The 17,989-nt window shown below is 53.8% G+C and overlaps 1 protein-coding gene across 4 annotated transcripts in view; it reads left to right on the top strand.

Moving 5' to 3' along the window:
- Ssh1 (slingshot protein phosphatase 1) overlaps positions 1 to 8,808 on the top strand; it is a 60,588-nt gene extending 51,780 nt beyond the window's left edge. For all 4 annotated transcript variants that reach the window (XM_076559938.1, XM_076559937.1, XM_042267679.2 and 1 more), the window contains one exon: positions 1,994 to 8,808. In XM_076559938.1, coding sequence (XP_076416053.1) covers positions 1,994 to 3,220 — 1,227 coding nt within the window. In that variant the 3' untranslated portion in view covers positions 3,221 to 8,808. The remainder of the gene's footprint in view (positions 1 to 1,993) is intronic.
- Positions 8,809 to 17,989: the final 9,181 nt, after the last annotated feature.

The following is a 17,989-nucleotide window of genomic DNA, read 5'->3' as shown; positions in this document are numbered from 1 at the left end:
TAAGCAAAAAACCAAACAAGCCACCTAACCACCCCAGGAGGTTTATCTGCTTGCTGGCCTCTTAAGTAATGAAAGACGTTCCAGACCAGAAAGGAACTACATGCCTCCCCCACTGCCCGCCACTTCCCTCAGAGAGGACAGATGACATAAAATGCCTTTGTCTGGGACAGTGGTGCTGTGGTTCCGTCCAGTGGCCTGACTGTGAGTCACTGGATGGTGACCAGGAAAGCAGCTTGGTGGGGGCCTCCGTGGACTCAGCACCAGGACCCACCAGGACTGGACCTGGAGACAGGCAGCCGTTTGTATGGCCGACTCCTCGTACGAACTGGGGTGTGCTGGGCTGCCCTGTTCTGTGCCTCTTAGCGCCCCGTGTATGGGGGGAGGGGAAGGCAGGCTTGCGAGGGAGGGCAGAGCTTGACCCGAGGGGGCGGTAGGTCCGTCATGGCCTGGTGGAGGGCAGCTGGCTAGGGACAGGCTGAGAAGCGTGCTGTACTGAGGGTCAGGATCTGGGCAGAGGACCCGGTGCGAGGGACAGGAGCTGCATGTCCATGTCCTGGTGGGCAGCAGAGAAAGATGCAGGTGGGGAGTGGCTGGGGCCTCCCTGGCATGTTGGTGAGCCTCTGTGTGGTGTCCTGGGGACACCGACAGGCCAGGCTGGTGGACGACAACAGAGCCTGTGAGCCCGAGACTGGAGTTGGCCTCACAGAATGGTATTAGCCTCTTGGAGTCATAGGAAGAGCGTTCACCCAGGCTCAACCTGCAGCGGAGTTCTAAGACCCCCTCCACAACCGTCATCTGGAAGGCTCCTTTTCCCGCCAGCTCTGGGCTCTCACCACCAGGCAGCTGGGAACGCGCCGGCTCCCTCAGCCACCCTTCTCCCCCTCACCTCCCAATCACCTCGCTGATTGGCCTTTGAGCTGGTGCAGGGTGGTCCTGCCGGGGAGGGCAAAGAGAGAGACGTCCTTGTCCCATTCACTGAGGCCCCAGTGACCCAAAGGCAGGTGATGTCCTTGGGAGACCGTGTAACGTGTAGTTCATGTGTTTGAGTTTGTGTTGGAGACAGTCCAAGAGCCATTTCTGCCGGGCCACACATCCTGGTGACACCATGGCAGGCTGATGGTTCCCAAGTTAGGCTTTAGGCTGTCCAGGAAGGGCTCTGTCTTCAACCCGCAGTTACCCCGGTTCAGATCCCCCCTCAGCCAGGGGGAGCCCCCCTTCTGTGCTGCTTTGGATTTGTTTGCTCTTTAAGTTCTCGTCGCTTTTGTTTTTAAATGTTATTCTGAATTGCGCGTCGGCATGCGGGTTTATACACACAAGTGCCAGTGCTCGTGGAAGCCAGAGGCGTTGGCTGCCCTGCAGCTGGAGGTAGAGCACGAGCTGTCTGACGTGGGTGCTGGGGACCGACCTCAGATCCTCTGGAGGAGCACCAGCCGGCTCTCCAACCCTGTCACTCTGTCCTCCAGAACAGATGATGGCCAGGGAAGGGTCAGCTTGGCGGATGGTATAGACAGATTGAGGAGGGAGGTGCTAGGAGACTCTATCCCGGCCCTGGGGCTTAAGGTTTGCCCAGGACATCGACTTGACTTGTGGAAAGTCAAGGAAGATTGACATCCCTTAGGCCGCTCTGACCTCTGTTCTTCGTGATCCAGTGTGTTCCCAACGGTCTCTAATCCTGAGCAAGTGAAATGAAAGCCGCTGCCGCCTGCCCCCCTACACACACACACACACACACACACACACACACACACACACACACACACACTCACACACACACATACACACACACTCACACACACACATACACATACACACACACACTCACACACACATACACACACACTCACACACTCACACACACACACACACACACACACTCACACACTCACACACACACTGCTGGCCAGCCCTACCCACCCCCGCCACCCCCGCGGACCTCTTTGTGCTCTTCTTTGGCTCGGGATCGCATTTGCTCATGGTACTCTGTCTCTTGCAGCGCGATGCTGTGTTCGGGATCCTTAGTAAAGTGAAGCCTTCCTACACGTCCTGTGCTGACTGCATGTACCCCGCGGCTGGTGGGGCTCCCGAGGCCTTTGCGGAACGGCATGAAGACCCCGGTGCACCTGCCATCTGCACCCAGCCAGCCTTCCTGCCCCACGTCGCCTCCTCCCCGGTGGCCCACGCGAGCAGCAGGTCCCAAGCTTCAGAGAGGCCGGCCTCTGGTCCGACCACCAACCCCCCATTCCTACAACCAGCAGGCTCGAGGAAGCCAGACATGGTCGCCGTCGGTGGATCTGCGGCTGGGGCTTCCCCAGAACCACCACCGGCAAGCCTTCTAGAGCCTTCCAGAGAAAGCTCCAAAGCCCTCCCAAAGTCCCTCCTATTGAAGAACTCTTACTGTGATAAGCACGCCGCTGCCGCTGCCGCTGGCGGCGTGGAAATGGTGAAGGAAGAATCGCCAGCTAAGAAAGACCCGAAGCCCGCGAAGGACCTGAGACTTCTGTTCAGTAACGAGGCGGAGAAGCCGACCACCAATAGCTACCTAATGCAGCATCAGGAGTCCATCATCCAGCTGCAGAGGGCGGGCCTGGTCCGCAAGCACACCAAAGAACTGGAGAGGCTGAAGAGCGTGCCTTCAGACCCGCCATCCACCAGCAGGCTGGAGGCTAGCATCCCCGAGGAGGGCCAGGAGCCTGGACACCCAGGCCTGTGCAGCCAAGCAGGGACCCAAGAGAAGCCTCCAGAAGGAACCTTGGTGAAGAGCCCTACGCCCACCCTCCTCCGCCTAGATCACACCAGTAACTTCTCGAAAGACTTCCTGAAGACTGTGTGCTACACCCCCACCTCCTCCTCCATGAGTTCCAACCTGACCCGGAGCTCCAGCAGCGACAGCATCCACAGCATCCGAGGGAAGCCCGGGCTGGTGAAGCAGCGGGCGCAGGAGATCGAGACGCGACTCCGGCTGGCGGGTCTCACGGTGTCGTCCCCGCTGAAACGTTCCCACTCCCTGGCCAAGCTGGGAAGTCTCAACTTCTCCACGGAGGACCTGTCCAGCGAGGCGGACGCCTCCACCATCGCCGACTCGCAGGACGCCAAGTGTGCACACTCTTCCTTCTCGCAGGAAGCCCAGGCTGCCCCGAAGGACCCCACTGCAGCCTGTAAACCATCAGGGAAATCTGTCCCAGAACACTTGAAAAGCCTGACGAGGATGAGTAAAAGCTGACCCGGCAAGCATCCTGCCGTGTGGGTTGAGGTTTCCCGTGGTGTCCTGATCCACCGCCACGCGCCGCTCACGTCTTGATTTGTGTTAACTTCAGTCATCCAGGCTTTCCTCACTCTTGCCAAAGAGAAGTGGGAGAAGCAGAAGTACCGTAGCACACATGAAGGAGACCCCGTGTGGGGCCTGGGCGACCTGGAATCTCAGGAGCCGGACAGATCCAGTCCCAAAGCCCTGTCTTTGGGAAGAGAATGGACCCACAGGCTGCGGCTGGGACTGTGTTGTTCGAGTCTTGCCCACCACACGCCACGCCCTGGGTTTGATTCCCCAGCACCCCATAAAACCAGGCATGGTAGTGCACCCCTGTCATCCCGGCACTGGAGGTGGAGGCAGAAGGATTAGAAATTTAAAGTCGTTCTCAGCCATAAGAGTGAGTTTTCAGCCAGCCTGGTGGAGAGAGGAGAATGAGTCTGTACATCCAAAATGTTTAATTTGCAACCTGTGAGAGAAGAACCGTGGTGATGTCGACACTGTAGCCCACGTTCCCAGCTCGTTCCTGTCCTCGAGGAAGAATTCTCGATGACGACGACACAAGTTCTACCTCTCTTCTCACTGTGCATTTTGTTTTTAAAATAGTAACGACCAAGGCTCGCCCTGAGGAACCATGCTGTGTCTGAAAGGGGTTTTTCCAAGAGAATCTTGGGGGGGGGGCTGGGGGGGTTTGTTTTTGATGTTTTGGGGGAGGGTGGGGACCCCCAGAAGTTTCAAGGCTTTGAACCCTGACCATCCCAAGTACAACCAGGCGAAATCAACAGAGGAAGGCGTGGCGGTCGTCTGTGTCGCCCTCCTTCCTGGCACCTGCCGTGGGGTACGTGGGGTCCTCAGCTGCTAGCATATCAAGCCTACGTCACCCAGTCACGGGGAAGGACTCTGGGCATCGCTGAACCACACATCTGCTGCTAATAGGCATCCTTATGTTTGGGAATGGGACGAGCTGGTGTCCGTGAGGTTGCGGGGCTGGGATGTGGATTTCTCCTATTGAGACACTGTGATCCCCCCCTCCCCACCCCAACCCCCCGGCTCATTAGGTGCCACCCCCATATTTGGTGAGAGGAAGGACGTGTCAGCAGAGGGATGCTTTCTCGTGGGCCCCTCTCCAGGAGCCACTGTTCGAGGAGCGAGTCTGTTGAAAAGGCCTCACAGGTGTTGACAAGATTCTCCTCCCACGGGGAGAACACTCCTTCCTGTCGGCAGAATACTGCTTCCTTTTCTCCAGCTCTCCCATGCAGTAGTGAGGAGGCCAAAGAGGTGGGCCACAACACAGGTGTTAGCGCAGGTTAGCCCAATGCATCAGGAGGCCTGGGCCCGCTGGGTTCAGATTGGAGACCTTGTCTGGTGTTTACCAAGATGACAGTGCTTAAGTATTTTGAAGGGAGAGCAGAATGACCAGAGGAAGGGCCCGGTTTGGCGTTTGCCAGACTGTGACGAGACACCCTGTGAGATGAGCATGGGCGCCACTCTGATTGATTTCCTGGGGGTTTGTTTTGGTTTTTCTCCTTTTTTTTTTTGTCTTTCGAGACAGGGTTTCTCTGTGTAGCCCTGGCTGTCCTGGATCTCACTCTGTAGACCAGGCTGGCCTCAAACTTATAGAGATCCGCCTGCCTCTGCCTCCCAGAGTAAATGCGTGCACCACCACCGCCTGGCGTGTGCGCTCTCGCTCGCGCTCTCTCTCTCTCTCTCTCTCTCTCTCTCCCTCTCCCTCTCTCCTCTCCTCTCCTCCTCCTCCTCCTCTTCCTCCTCCTTCTTCTCTCTCTCTCTCTCTCTCTCTCTCTCTCTCGCTCTCTCTCTCTCTCTCTCTCTCGCTCTCTCGCTCTCTCGCTCTCTCGCTCTCTCGCCCTCATTTGAGATAAGGTCTTACTATGTAGCTTCGGCTGTCCTGGAACTTGCTGTGTAGACCAAGTAAGCCTCAAACTCAGCCAGGCCCCCTGCCTATTGAGTTTTGTTTTACGTTTTTTGTTTGTTTGTTTGTTTGTTTTAGAATCTCCTTGCGTAGCCCAAGCTGGCCCCCGACTCAACAACAGCAATCCTGCCTCAGCCTCCCAAATGCTGAGATTACAGGTATAATGCCATCATGCCCCAGGCTAGGAGGCTGCATTTTTAAGGGTTTGTCGAGAGATAGATGCACTCGGTGTCAGTGGTACAGCTTTGTGATCCTACATCAGGAAGCTGAGGCAGATCCAACAGGTCCATCATGAGTTAAAAGCCCAACCTAGGCCCCAAAGTGAGACTCTACCTCAACAGAGTAACCCTGGGATGGTGTTACCTGCCTCCGGCATCTGCTGTCAGGCTCTCCATAGAAAGCTTGCTGACTGATGTATGTGATGCCTCGGGGCTGAGTGTGGTACCACGGGAAGACCTGGGACATTTTAGAAGGCCTTCTGTGCTTCTTGGATGTCACAGACCAAATGCTTCCTCCTCGTGCCCCAAACCGCGCCAGCCTTTCCCTTTCCCTCTTGTGCAGAAGGAGCCCTTGTGGAGGCGACCACAGCTCCGTCCTGCAGTTGGCTGGTTCAGCCAGACAGCTGAGCGAGACCCCAAAGCCTTCCAGGGCTGGCTGTGTTCCGGAAGTGCATGGTTTGGAGTTACCCAGCACTGGTTAGAAGGGAGTCCCCAAAATGGCCATCCTGGAGAATACCCAAAACGTTTCCAGGAACAAGGCTCGTCCTCATCATTAGTGCAGGGTCTTCGTGAACCTCTGTCTCGGAGCTTTTCTCCCTGGCATGATTTAAAAAAACAAAACACATGTATGTTATTTTACAGGGATTTGTTTTCCCACCAATGTCAACAGTAATCACCTTAAAAAGTGATTATCCACTACTTATTCCTGAGACCCTATGGGCTTCCTCCCATCTCCCTCAGCCAACAAAAGCAAACTTAAAAAAAAAAAAAAAGCCAACTTTAACGGATGTCGCCAAGTTCAATTTCACATGGTAGATCAATTTTTCTGTCAAAATAATCCCTTAGATTAGGTAATGATAGGCTTCCGCCAGATCTTGAAGCCCGGCTGGAAGGGTGATAGGAGCTTGAAAACCACAGTTTGTCCTGTTCTGTCCAAAGGATAAGGACAGGAGGATGGCAGGCTTAAGTGGGTCTTTGGCTCCTGGCAAACTGAGGCCTCTTTTAGAAGCACTGGCCTGGCAGCCAACAGGGTGCGAACAGCAGGGCGCTGCCCCCCTCCCCGCCTCCTCCCAAGTCACTAGAAGAGTCCCCTGGCTTGATGGTTTTCGTTCTGGCCTGGAGAGTGGGATCTATCTGTTAACACTGTGGACCGGTGTTTAATTTAAAGGGTTCTGTGACATTATCCTGCCTGGCCACCAGGCTCACCTCAGCAGTGACAACTCCTCCTTGTCTCATGAAAAGCCTGTTCCAGCTGGGATCGGTGGCACACACCTTTAATCCCAGCAGAGACAGGAAGATCACTGAGTCCAGGGCTACATAGATCCTGACCACCACCACTACCACCACCAACCCAAAAAAGTTTGCCTGGCTAATGCTTTGTGTGTAATCTTAGTAAATGAGGTCCTCACAGAAGAGGCACCCAGGGCAAGCAGAGGGATGTATGCAGCGTGACTGCTGTCTTCACTGAGTGAAGAGCTTTCTCCGTAGCTTGATGCCCTGGGTTCTCAGCTGCCCCCCCCATCCCCCGTTTCCACTCACCTGCATTTACATAGCCTCCCAGAAACCTAAACCTTGTGGTGGCCTCGCCCTACCTCAATGCAGAAGGCTTCCTGGAGTGTGAGGGGGATGGATACTGGACAGAGAGGGATGCCTGATGATGTGAACGAAGAGCAGGGTGCATCCCCAAGCCCCTCGTTCTCAGTGTGAAGACCCCTGCCAACCCCACATGGCTCAGTCATGCAGATGACTCACAGGTACCCAGATAGCTGCGCTGTTCTGCCCATTCTAGTCCTGCTCCACAGCTTGCTCTAGCAGAAGATCCAGCCCTCCTAGTCGAGAGCCCTTCCCTCTGCCCCAGAGAAGCCCAGAGGGTGCTGCAGGATGGAGAGAGCAGACCTTGACGGCCAGCCTGTGCTTTTGTGCGCCTGTCTCAGGGCCCATCCTGGAAGGCTTATGAGTCTCCTGCTCTTCAGGAACCATATCTCCTCCGCAAGAACAAGACCACGTTAAGAAACATTGCCCAGGACACCCTAAGGAAAGGGAGTTACTTCCGAGTGGATGGCAGTTATTGGTGCCAGAATTCATTTCCCCAGGGGTTGACTGGTCACTTAGCAGAGCTCTCCAGAAGCACATACAACCCCATGGGGTAAATACATTACCTGTGGCAAAAAAGCCGGGTAGGTAGACGCTTGGTATCATCTGGCCAGCATGGAGCAGAAGCATCTGACCTGGTCCCCATTCCCGAGTTCCTGCTGACGAGAAAGAGCAGATGAAGGTCATTGATGGTCCCCTATCCAAAGTCCTTTGTTTTGTTACCGTTGGAGTGTGTGAGTCCACTCTGCATGCATATATGTATGTGAATCTATGTGCATATAACTTGTGTATGCATTTGTGTGTGTGTGTGTCTGTGTCTGTGTATGTGTGTACCCGATCAAACCTGGTGTATGCCACATCACACACTGTGTCCTCCAACTATGCAGTAAATCACCCTAGACTCATCTGCAGTGAATCCACTGGGGCCGTCTGGAGAAGGGCGACCACCTCATCCTTCCTTTTTGCAGTAGACACCGCGGCCCCTCTCAGTCCCTGCCTTGAACAGGAGTCCTAACCGCGCAGCCTGGTCGTCGGCCTTGCCACCTGAGAAGATGGCTGCTTCCTCCTCTACACTGTAATTATTGTTTTACAATCGAGTGCCTTAAAGATCGTTTACAAATACTGTGTATTTATGCGCCACTGTTCAGCTCCCATCTTCCGCGGCTGGGTACTCTGTCTCATCCTGGTGGTTGAGATCAGGAACCGGGCTCCTCCTCACCCCGCTCCACTTAGGTTTGTTCTGCTGTGCAGTTGACTCTGGTTCAAGACCACTCCACAGAGCCTTCGAGAAGTGGCGCCGTTGAGTTCCCGCGGGCCAGGCTGACGTCGGCCAACACCCTGGTAGCCGATGGAGGGTGTGATTTGGTTTGCCAGGCAGCTGGGAGGTGGTGCAGGCCCCGCCGCTCGCTGACCCACAGCCCAGTACCTCCCCCAAAGCCCTCACAGTGGTCCTCTGGTCTATAGAGGTTTGTCACCACCTAGTCCCCCTTCACACTCCCTGTTCTCCTGTCCATACCCGGAGCTCCTGGCAGCAGATTGTGGGTACGGCTCACCCCAGAGGAGCCACACCAGACCGTGCGTTCTTCACCTTTCAAAGGCCGCCGCCGCCGCCGCCACCGCTGGTTCCCTGCATCACATTACAACTTTGATTTTTTTTTTTTATTTTTTTATATGATATATTTAAAAGGCAGTATCTTTTGTACTGTGAATTTGCAGTAGGGGCATAGTGCACTTTTTTTTTTTTTTTTACTTCTGTTGGTGTGTACTGTATATAGTCTGTGTGCTTCTTGTGATGAAAATAAACATTTCCTTTATAAATGTCACGAGAGTGTCCGTGTGTATGGAGGGCTGTGCCGCGGGCCCTTGCCGAGGCATCCATCATGCTCTTCCCCGTCACTGTCGTGGGCGTTCATTTTTTTTAGGTTTATTGTACCTGCCGGGTCTGAGCCCCTTCTCTGAGGTTGGAGGGCGGCAGGAGCAGTCCCGGGACCACCCCAGGGCTGTTCTCCTTCCCAGACCTGTCGCCGGTGCCTGTGATTGGACAAGTGGAATACAAGCCAGGCGGTGGTGGCACATGCCTGTAATCCCAGCACTCGGGAGGCTGAGGCAGGGGGATTGTTCTGAGATTCAGGCCAGCCTGAGCTACAGCAACGTGAAACTCATCTCCAAAAGATATAAAAGTATGGTGGGCATAGGACTCAGTCAGTGGTGGAACACTGGCTTCCAGGGTACAAGGCCCTTAATTCCACCTTCTGACTGAAAAGGCGGGTGGCGAGGAAGAGGAGGGAGGGGCCGTGGCACAGATCTAGAAGTAGAATCCGGTTCTGGCAATTCCCACTGTGAAATGTGGGGTGTTTTTTTTGTTTTGTTTTTTAAGATTTTTACATTTCATGTGTGTGGGATGTGTTTTCCACATGCACGCTTGTGTGTACTGCATGCATGTCTGGTGTCCAAGGAGATCAAAAGAGGCCACTGTATCTCCTGGAACTGAAATTAATGAGCCGCCACGTAGGTGCCGGAGTTAACCGCAGCCCTCGGCAGGAATAGCAAGCGTTGGCTCTCTCTTCACCTCCAAGCTCTTCACCTCCAAGCCGTCCCCAGCTTCCTCTCAGACATGTTTTAAACAGATAGATCTCTGGTCCGAGCACTTCCCTGGAAGCCGAGAGATTCCCACCTGGAGCCCACACCTCTCTGGGCTCCACCCACAAATCAGTCTAGGGCAATGGTTCTCAACCTGTGGGTTGAGACCCATTTGGTGGCGGTGGGCGGTGGCAGCGGCTGGGGGGGTGTTTGAACGACCCTTTCACAGGGGTCACGTCAGATACCCTGCATATCAGATATTTACATTAAAATTCATAACTAGCAAAATTACAGCTATGAAGTAGCAACGAAAATAACTTTATGGTTACTTGGGAGGTGGGGGGGGGGTCACCACAACACAAGGAACTGTATCAAAGGGTCGCAGCCTTAGGAAGGTTGAGAACCACTGGTCTCGGGGCAGGGCCCAGCAATGTGTACGTTTCCCATACTACTCTGGGAATTCTGATAGCCTTATTTAGAAACCACTGAAATAAGAATGTGATGTAGGCTTACACTTTGCTAGTTACAACCACATTCTATACATACTTTGAGACAACACCCACACACACACACATACACACACACACCCAACAGCATGTGGGTGTTCTTCAGACTTACCAGATACCTGTGAGCTCCAGGCCCTGGGAGAATGTCCCTCAACTGGCTAGCTGCCTTTACCTTGATTTTATCTTCAGAGTAACCATCCCAGGGTTGGGTACAATCCAGATCACACCTGCCGTGTGAGTGGTTTTGCTAGGGAGGAACCTAATGTTTACTTGAGCTGAGGATGCCCTTTCATGGCAAAAGCTTGGAAGACGCTCCAGAAGGCTTGGGGTTTCAGAAAGCCTCACAACAGTATAAGGATGCTGCTTTTTTTCTGTGTGGTTGTTTTGCCCAAATGTGTGTGTGTGTGTGTGTGTGTGTGTGTGTGTGTGTGTGTGTGTTTGGCCAAGGAGGCCAGAAGGGGGCGGCAGATCTCCTGGAACTGGAGTTACAGGTGGTTGTGAGCAGTCGTGTGCATGCTGGGACTAGATAAGACTCAGGTCCCCTGGAAAAGCAGCCAGTGCTCTCAGCCAGTGAGCCACCTCTGAAGCCCTTGATGTCTCTTTAGGTGTAGCAGGAAGATGGACCTTCAGCCCTGCAGAAATCGGTCCCATTTCACGTCCCATACTGCTGGGCCACCCAAGGTGGCTCCCAATAGTATTCATGTATACTATTCATGTATATTCAAGTAAAGTAGACATGGAAAGAGCCCATCTTTGGCCCAAAACTCCTTTTTTGGTAAACTGTTCCAGCAAATAAAATGTCTTCTTTATTAGCGCCCAAGCCAAAGAAGGACGTACCCACACCTAACACTGAAAGACTGATTCTCAGGGCTGGGATGTGGCTCCGGGGTAGAGTACTTTCCTAGCATGTGCGAGGCTGAATTTCAAGCCTTAACACCAGAAAAAAGAAAAGGAAGAAAAAAAAAAAAAAAAGACAGTAATGTGTGTGTGGTGTTCCATACCTGTAATCCTAGCACCGAGGGGTTGGAGGCAGAAGGATTAGAAATTCAAAGTCACCCTTGGCTACAAAGTGAGTTCAAGGCTACAAGAAGTCATGTTTCTAAAACAGAACTTTGTCTTACCTTGTCCTGGAGGCCAAGAAGCCCCTCGCTCCACTGTCCACCTTCTTGAAAGATGTAAGGAAGGCAGTGGGCACAGTTCAAAAGTCCTGAGAGCTGAGCTGATGAGGAGATTCATGGTCCAGGGGCCGAGCCTGACAGCGAGGAGCGAGGGACTTGAGGGCAGGAGAGACCTGATGGCCCAGAAGTGGTGGTGCACACCTGCACTCCAGCACTTGGGAGCGGGGAGACAGGAAGACCAGGAACCTTCACTTCAGGCCAGCCTGGGTTACACGAAACTCTATTGTCAGAATTTTTAAAAAGGCATGTTCTGACAGGACATGGTGGTGGATGCCTTTAATCCCAGTACTCGGGAAGCAGAAGCAGGTGGATGTCTATGAGTTTGAGGCCAGCCAGGGCTATACAGTGAGCTCTAGGCCAGCTAAGGCTACCTAGTTAGACTCTGTTTCAAAAATAGAAAAGAGAAGAAGAAAGTGGGGGGATGTCTCCCTAAAGTGTTATATCAGCCAGTCTTCCTAGGCTGCTTGTGACTGGATAGCAAAGTAGGGCCAGAGGTGGGCATAGGCGCACACACATGCCACCTGGCACTGGGGAGACTGAGGCAGGAAGATCCCAAATGCAAAGCTAGCCTGGTCTACATACTAAGGCCCTGTCTCCAGAACAGAACAGCAGGGCTCACAGAGCAGCGAAGACATGCTAGCGACGCGGTCTGCCGATGTGACAACTGTTACTAATGTGTGTGAAACTTCTGTCCACAGCACACACTCCACGCCGGATGGCTGCTGTCAAAGGCACTAACAGGACAGGGAGTGGGGGAGGGCACACAGTCGTCCCACAGATACTCAGGTCTGCAAAAGTTCAAGGTCAGCCTGAGCTGCTCGAGACCCTGTCTCAAAAAACAAACAACAATAAAAAAAGAGAAAACAGAAATTACCTCATCATGGAGTTAGAAAAAAATTACCAAGTAGCCGGGTGGTGGTAGCACACACCTTTAATCCCAGCACTCGGGAGGCAGAGGCAGGCGGATCTCTGTGAGTTTGAGGCCAGCCTGGTCTACAGAGAGAGTTCCAGGAAAGGCGCAAAGCTACACAAAGAAACCCTGTCTCAAAAAACAAAAAACAAACAAACAAAAATTACCAAGAAAATCAATTACAGTGTGACATAGCTGTAATCCAGCGACTAGGAGGGCTGAGGCAGGAGGATTATGAGTTTGAAACCAACCTGGGCCACATATTTTAAAAATCCTATTTTAAAAAATATATCACTAGCCTTGTGTGGTGGTGCATGCCTTTAATCCTAGCAATAGGAAGGCAGGAAGATCTCTGAGTTCGAGGCCAGCCTGGTCTACATAGTGAGTTCTAGGACAGCCAGGGATACACAGAGAAACTCTGTCTCAAAAAATAAAATGTGTGTGTGTGTGTGTGTGTGTGTGTGTGCGCGCGCGCGCGCGTGATGAGCACACAGTAAACCCCCTGAACTATGATCTTGTGTATTGTGTGACATTGGTCCAGGTTGTGACATGTCATCCTTCAAGGACAGTAATGTCCAGGAAGACAACGTGTGGCCCATTCACTGACCAGATCCTCTGCTTCCTGCCTCCTTGGTACCTCTTTAAGGGGGAAGAGACACAAACACAGGGTCACTGAAGAAGCAACCTTTAGCAGGAAAGTGCACACATCTTCCCCCACAGGCCCCATCCAAAGTACAGGATCTCTAGAATCAACGCCAGGTCCTGGGCAGTTCTTCCCTTGGGGAGGGGAGCAGGGCAGCCTGAGAGCGTGGGCTTGTCCCTGCTGCAATCCAGAGGCAGAGGCACATCCTGTTCTGCGGTTGCCATGGTATCTCCGAAAACATCTGCCACAACACAAGGCTGGGGTGGCGCCTGGCAGTGAGCTCTGGCCCAAGTAGGGCTTGGGTGGGCTGGGCACCAGACTGAGCAAGGCCTGCATCTGGGCAAGGATTAGGGAAACTTCCCCGATCTCCCACACACATGTGCGAAGTTTAACACACACACATACGCATATACACACACTCTTATCTGGGAGGCAAGGCTAGCTGGATATCTAGCCCATGCAGATTTCCTAAGGAATTCTCAATTCTCTATTTTTGGCTTTGCTTTGGGATTTTTCTGTTTGCTTGCTTTTTTTTTTTTTTTTTTTTTTTTTTCTTTAATGCTTCCTCTGGGTTTGGTTTGGTTTTATGTTTTGAGAGGTCTCCTGTAGCTAGGCTGGCCTAGAATTGCTCTGTAGCTGAGGTGACCTTGAACTTCTCATCCTCCTGCCTCTTCCTCCCCAGGGCTGGAATTGCTGGCCTGTGCCACCATGCCTGGCCACCTTTCTTTTTGTTTGTTACTATTATTAATTATTATTTTATGTGTGTGGATGTTTTGCCTGTGCGTATGTCTGTGTGTACCTAGATCCCTTAGGGGCTGGAAGCCAGCCTCAGATCCCCTGGAACTGGACTTACAGACAGTCATGAGCCTCCATGTGGATGCTGAGAATTCAACTCAGGGCCTCTGGAAGAGCAGCTTTTATCTTAACAGCTGAGCCATCTCTCCGGCCCCCTGGCTACCTTTTTTGATTATTTTGTTTTTGTTATTGTTTGGGACACAGTCTCACCCCGTTAAAATCCAGGCCGGCTTTAAGCCTGTAGTAATTATCCTGCCTCAGCCTTCCTCCTGTTGGCATTACAGATGCCACCACACCCAGTCCTGATTCTCTGTTTTCTTCTTGGAAACCCTGAGAGGAGATCCTGAGTACCCAGCCTGCCCGATGATGACTTCCTGCCTGGTCCAGCTCCCAGCCAGGCTCACAGAATTTCCCTAGCCCCATCCTTCTCCCCAGATGGAACTCACTGCCCTTGTTGTCATAGTAGCTGCTGGTGTTTTTTCCTGAATAGCCTTTAAAATACAGGCTTGGTGACAGGCAATCACAGGGTGTAGAGGAGGCATGAGCCTGAGCCGGGAGGACCACAGGTCTCCGATGAGCTTTACGCACCTGCAAAGTAAACGGGACGTCCCCCGAGGGAAGGGGCTCTGTGCAACCCTGTCAGTCTAGGTGGTGGGCTAAGTGACTTGATCCCTTGTGATGAGCTGGGGTCACAAGTATTAGTGACACACTTTCGAAGAGAGAAACTGAGGGTCAGGGTAACTGGCCATGGTTATATGGACTCTGCCAAATGGATTTTATTTGGAGGCGGGGAGGAGGCAGTTTTGTGCATTGAACACCTCAGGCTAGGTGACCTCTCACTTTTTCTAAGACCTGGTCTTACTGGATTTTTACAGCTAGCCTTGAAACTGCAACCACCCAGCCTTAGCTTCCCATTAGGATGGGATACAGGCCTCTGCCACTGAGCTGTGGTCCAGAATGCCCCTGCCCCATCCTTTTGTGGTTTTCCTAGGTGCCAGAAGGCCTCCATGGCTCCCTCAAGCCACACACCATCCTGGACCTCACCCGAGAAGCCATAGGTGACCCGGGGTGGTGGCTACCCTCTGCTCATGGGGTCCACACGCTGTCTGCTGGGCTCTGAGGATCTCATGCCCCATCTACTTCTCCTCTTGATAAGCCTGTGAAGTGTGTGCTGGTTGGTTTTAGGTCAACTTGACACAAGCTAGAGTCATCTGAAAGGAGGGAACCTCCATTGAGAAAATGCCTCCATCAGATCCAGCTGCAGGGCATTTTCTTAATCAGTGATGGATGGGGGAGGGCCCAGCCCACGGTGGGTGGTGCCATCCCTGGGCTGGAGGTCCTGGGTCCAATAAGGAAGCAGGCTGAGGTTGGGCCGGAGTGGTGCGTGCCTTTAATCCCAGCGGAGTTCTCCAGCAGCAGTCCTTTGGTTGGAGGGTGGCAAAGATGTGGGGAGGACCTGAGGGAGAGTAGAGACCCTCCAAGGTTGGCTCAAGGGGTCTTAGGAGAGTGGGAATTGGGCCTCTCAGCATGAGCCCAGTCATGTGACTGTGGCCAAGTCTCTCTACCATTCCGAGCACGCTGTTTCCTGTGCAGTCGGGGATGTTGGAGAGTGCGTGACATGTAAAGCATACAGTGGGTGCTCCATAAGTGCACCGGTCCCTGCTGCACCTCCTATCGTTATAGTAATAGCATCTCTCCTGCACTGATGGGAGACAGAGAACCAGAGAGAACCTGTCTCTCTGTGCGTCCAGCCGGACCTTAACCTTTCTTCCAGCCCAACTGTAGCCTGACTAAGCTTAGGGCGGGCCGACCAGCGGTCTCCCTGGGCTGAGGGTGGGCTGCACACAGGCAGGGGAGTGCTTCCCCCGGTGGTTACAAGTGCTTTGCTGGTTCGCACCACCCATCCGGAAATCAAATCCAAAGCAGTCAGCCCTGTCGTCCCCCTCCACAGTACACCTCAGGAAACTGAGCCCCCACACCCACCCCCGCCCCCAGGGGTGAAGTCAGTCACCCAAGTGCAAGGGGCCAGCTCTGCCCCAAGCCAGGATCTGTGTCCAGAAAGGGATACACAGTGCGCCCTGGGGTCGGAAAGACCAGTTGTCCTCTGGGACCCCCAAACGGAAGGGAAGAGGGGAGACAGTGTCAGCAGCATAGGGGCTTGTGATGCCATAGGACAGGATGGAGAGAGTCCTGGTACCCTCAAACCCACTGCGCACCCTTCTGGGCCACGCCTACTGACCCCCTGGCCTTGTCCGTGGGATTCCAAGTCAACCTCCCTGTCCCACCCATGGAGCTCAGCTCAGCACCCCGCAGACCCCACCTTACTTTGATCCACAGAGGATTCGGGCACTGAGGTCCTCGGGAACATCTCTAGTGTCCCACTTCCCCCAGCTCAGCTTCCTCCCCTCCTAGGAGGACCCCTAACACTGGAATCACAGGAGGGTTCCACCTGCAGGGCTGGGGTGACTGTGTCAGATCCACACAGACACACACACACACACACACAGACACACACACAGACACACACACACAGACACACACACACAGACAGACACACAGACACAGACACACACACAGACACATAGACACAGACACAGACACAGACACACACACAGACACACACACACAGACACACACACAGACACACAGACACACACACACAGACACACACACACACACACACAGACACACACACACACACACACACACACACACACACACACACACACACACACACACCGTGACAGCCACAGCTCCTTCTGCCGCCACAGTGTCTCATTCTCTTTGGGTTTGTGTTTTGAGACGGGGTCCCACTCTCCAGCCCACCCTGACATGAAACTCGAAGAGAGTCTCCCGCCTCTGCCTCCCCAGTGCTGGGATTAACGTTCGGGCCCAATGCCCAGTTCTTCTTCCAAGAGCCCTCCTGCAGGGTGCTGGTGCCACGCTGTATTAGCAGATCTGAGTGGATGAGAGCTGGGGATGTGCTGCCACGCCCCCGACCAGCTGCTCTATGTCCCTGCCAGGCCTGTGGGACTTCCAAGCCCCACGCCATCTCCTCAAAGGCTAGTCACCATTTCCCTAGCCTTCCTTGCAATGGCTGAGTCTTAAAGGAAATGGGCACATGCCCCGCCCTTCCTGCTGGCCACCTTCCCTCTTCCCTGTAAGTCCCTTCCTGTATTACCGTGGGGGGAATCCCTGGGGAACATCTCTGGAGGCCTGGCAGCCAGGAAGGGCAGCCTGGCACTGGTGCAGCGCCCTAACAATGACACGGAGTTTCCACACCATGACGTGTTGGTTCCACTCACAGAAGCCAGAAGGGAACCCGGATTGGGGAATCAAAGAGTGAGATATAAAAGTGGGGGTTGCGTGGGGAAGAATGTTCTAGGAGGAGGGGGAAGCTAGTGTCCTGGTTTCCAGAGATGCTAAGCAGACCGGTGTGACAGGCAGAGGCCGGGGCAGGTGATGGGAGGGAGGGGCCCCGGCCCTGCTGAGTGCTGGAGGTCGTCATCAGGAAACACCTGGGGCGCTGGAGTGTGGAGGGGCTGGAAACTGTACGGGGTGGGGTCAGCAGGTTCCCCCAGACCCGAGACATCACAACATTGTATGTAAGCTACATAGTTTAGTTCCTCGGTCACCCGAGCCTCGTTTCAAACGTTCATTAGCTACACGTGCGTCTGCTGTAGAGGACAGCCCACGTGGGGGACACCAGGCCATGCAGGACACCGGCCCACGCGGGAAACCGGTCCAAGCGGGACACTGGCACCAACACAGAATGTGTTGCAGCCACACTGTGCTGCAGACCACACTCGAGGTTTGAGCGGAAAGCGTCCTGGAGAGAGAGGAGGAAGCCGGTGGTGACGGGCTCCAGTGACTCGGTGAGCTTGCCGGTGGCCAGTGCCAGCATGGGCACCTGGTACTCAGCCAGTGCCCAGTGAAAGACCACTGAGTGGATACCTGACCACCTGTGAGTGAGGGAGATGGGGACAAGAGGTGGTTGTGAGCTCACTTGAGGCACACTGGAGAGGCCACGAGGGCCCGTAGAGGAAGCAGAAGTGTGTCATAGTTTGGGCCTAGGCACTTGGGTGGGAGGCTTGGTCCCTGAGGTGACTTGGTCTGCCTGTTTTCTGTCGCTGTCTTAGAACACCCGAGACTAGGTCGTTTATGAAGCCAAGTTCATTTACTCACGGATGGGAGTCTAAGATGTCTGGCAACCACCTCACGTTGTATCGGAAAGGGGAACAGCAGGCAAGCATGTGTGGACGGGAGAGTCCATGCAGGGGACCGCGGTGGTTTGAAAGGAAATGGCCCCCGAAGGGAGTGGCACTATTAGGAGGTGTGGCCTTGTTGGAGTGGGTGTGGCCTTGTTGGAGTGGGTGTGGCCTTGTCGGAGGA

This window comes from Peromyscus maniculatus, chromosome 23, assembly GCF_049852395.1.
Source record: "Peromyscus maniculatus bairdii isolate BWxNUB_F1_BW_parent chromosome 23, HU_Pman_BW_mat_3.1, whole genome shotgun sequence".
Lineage (NCBI taxonomy): Eukaryota > Metazoa > Chordata > Mammalia > Rodentia > Cricetidae > Peromyscus > Peromyscus maniculatus.
The sequence above is the reverse complement of the archived record's forward strand: the minus strand, read 5'-3'. Positions and strand labels throughout refer to the sequence as shown.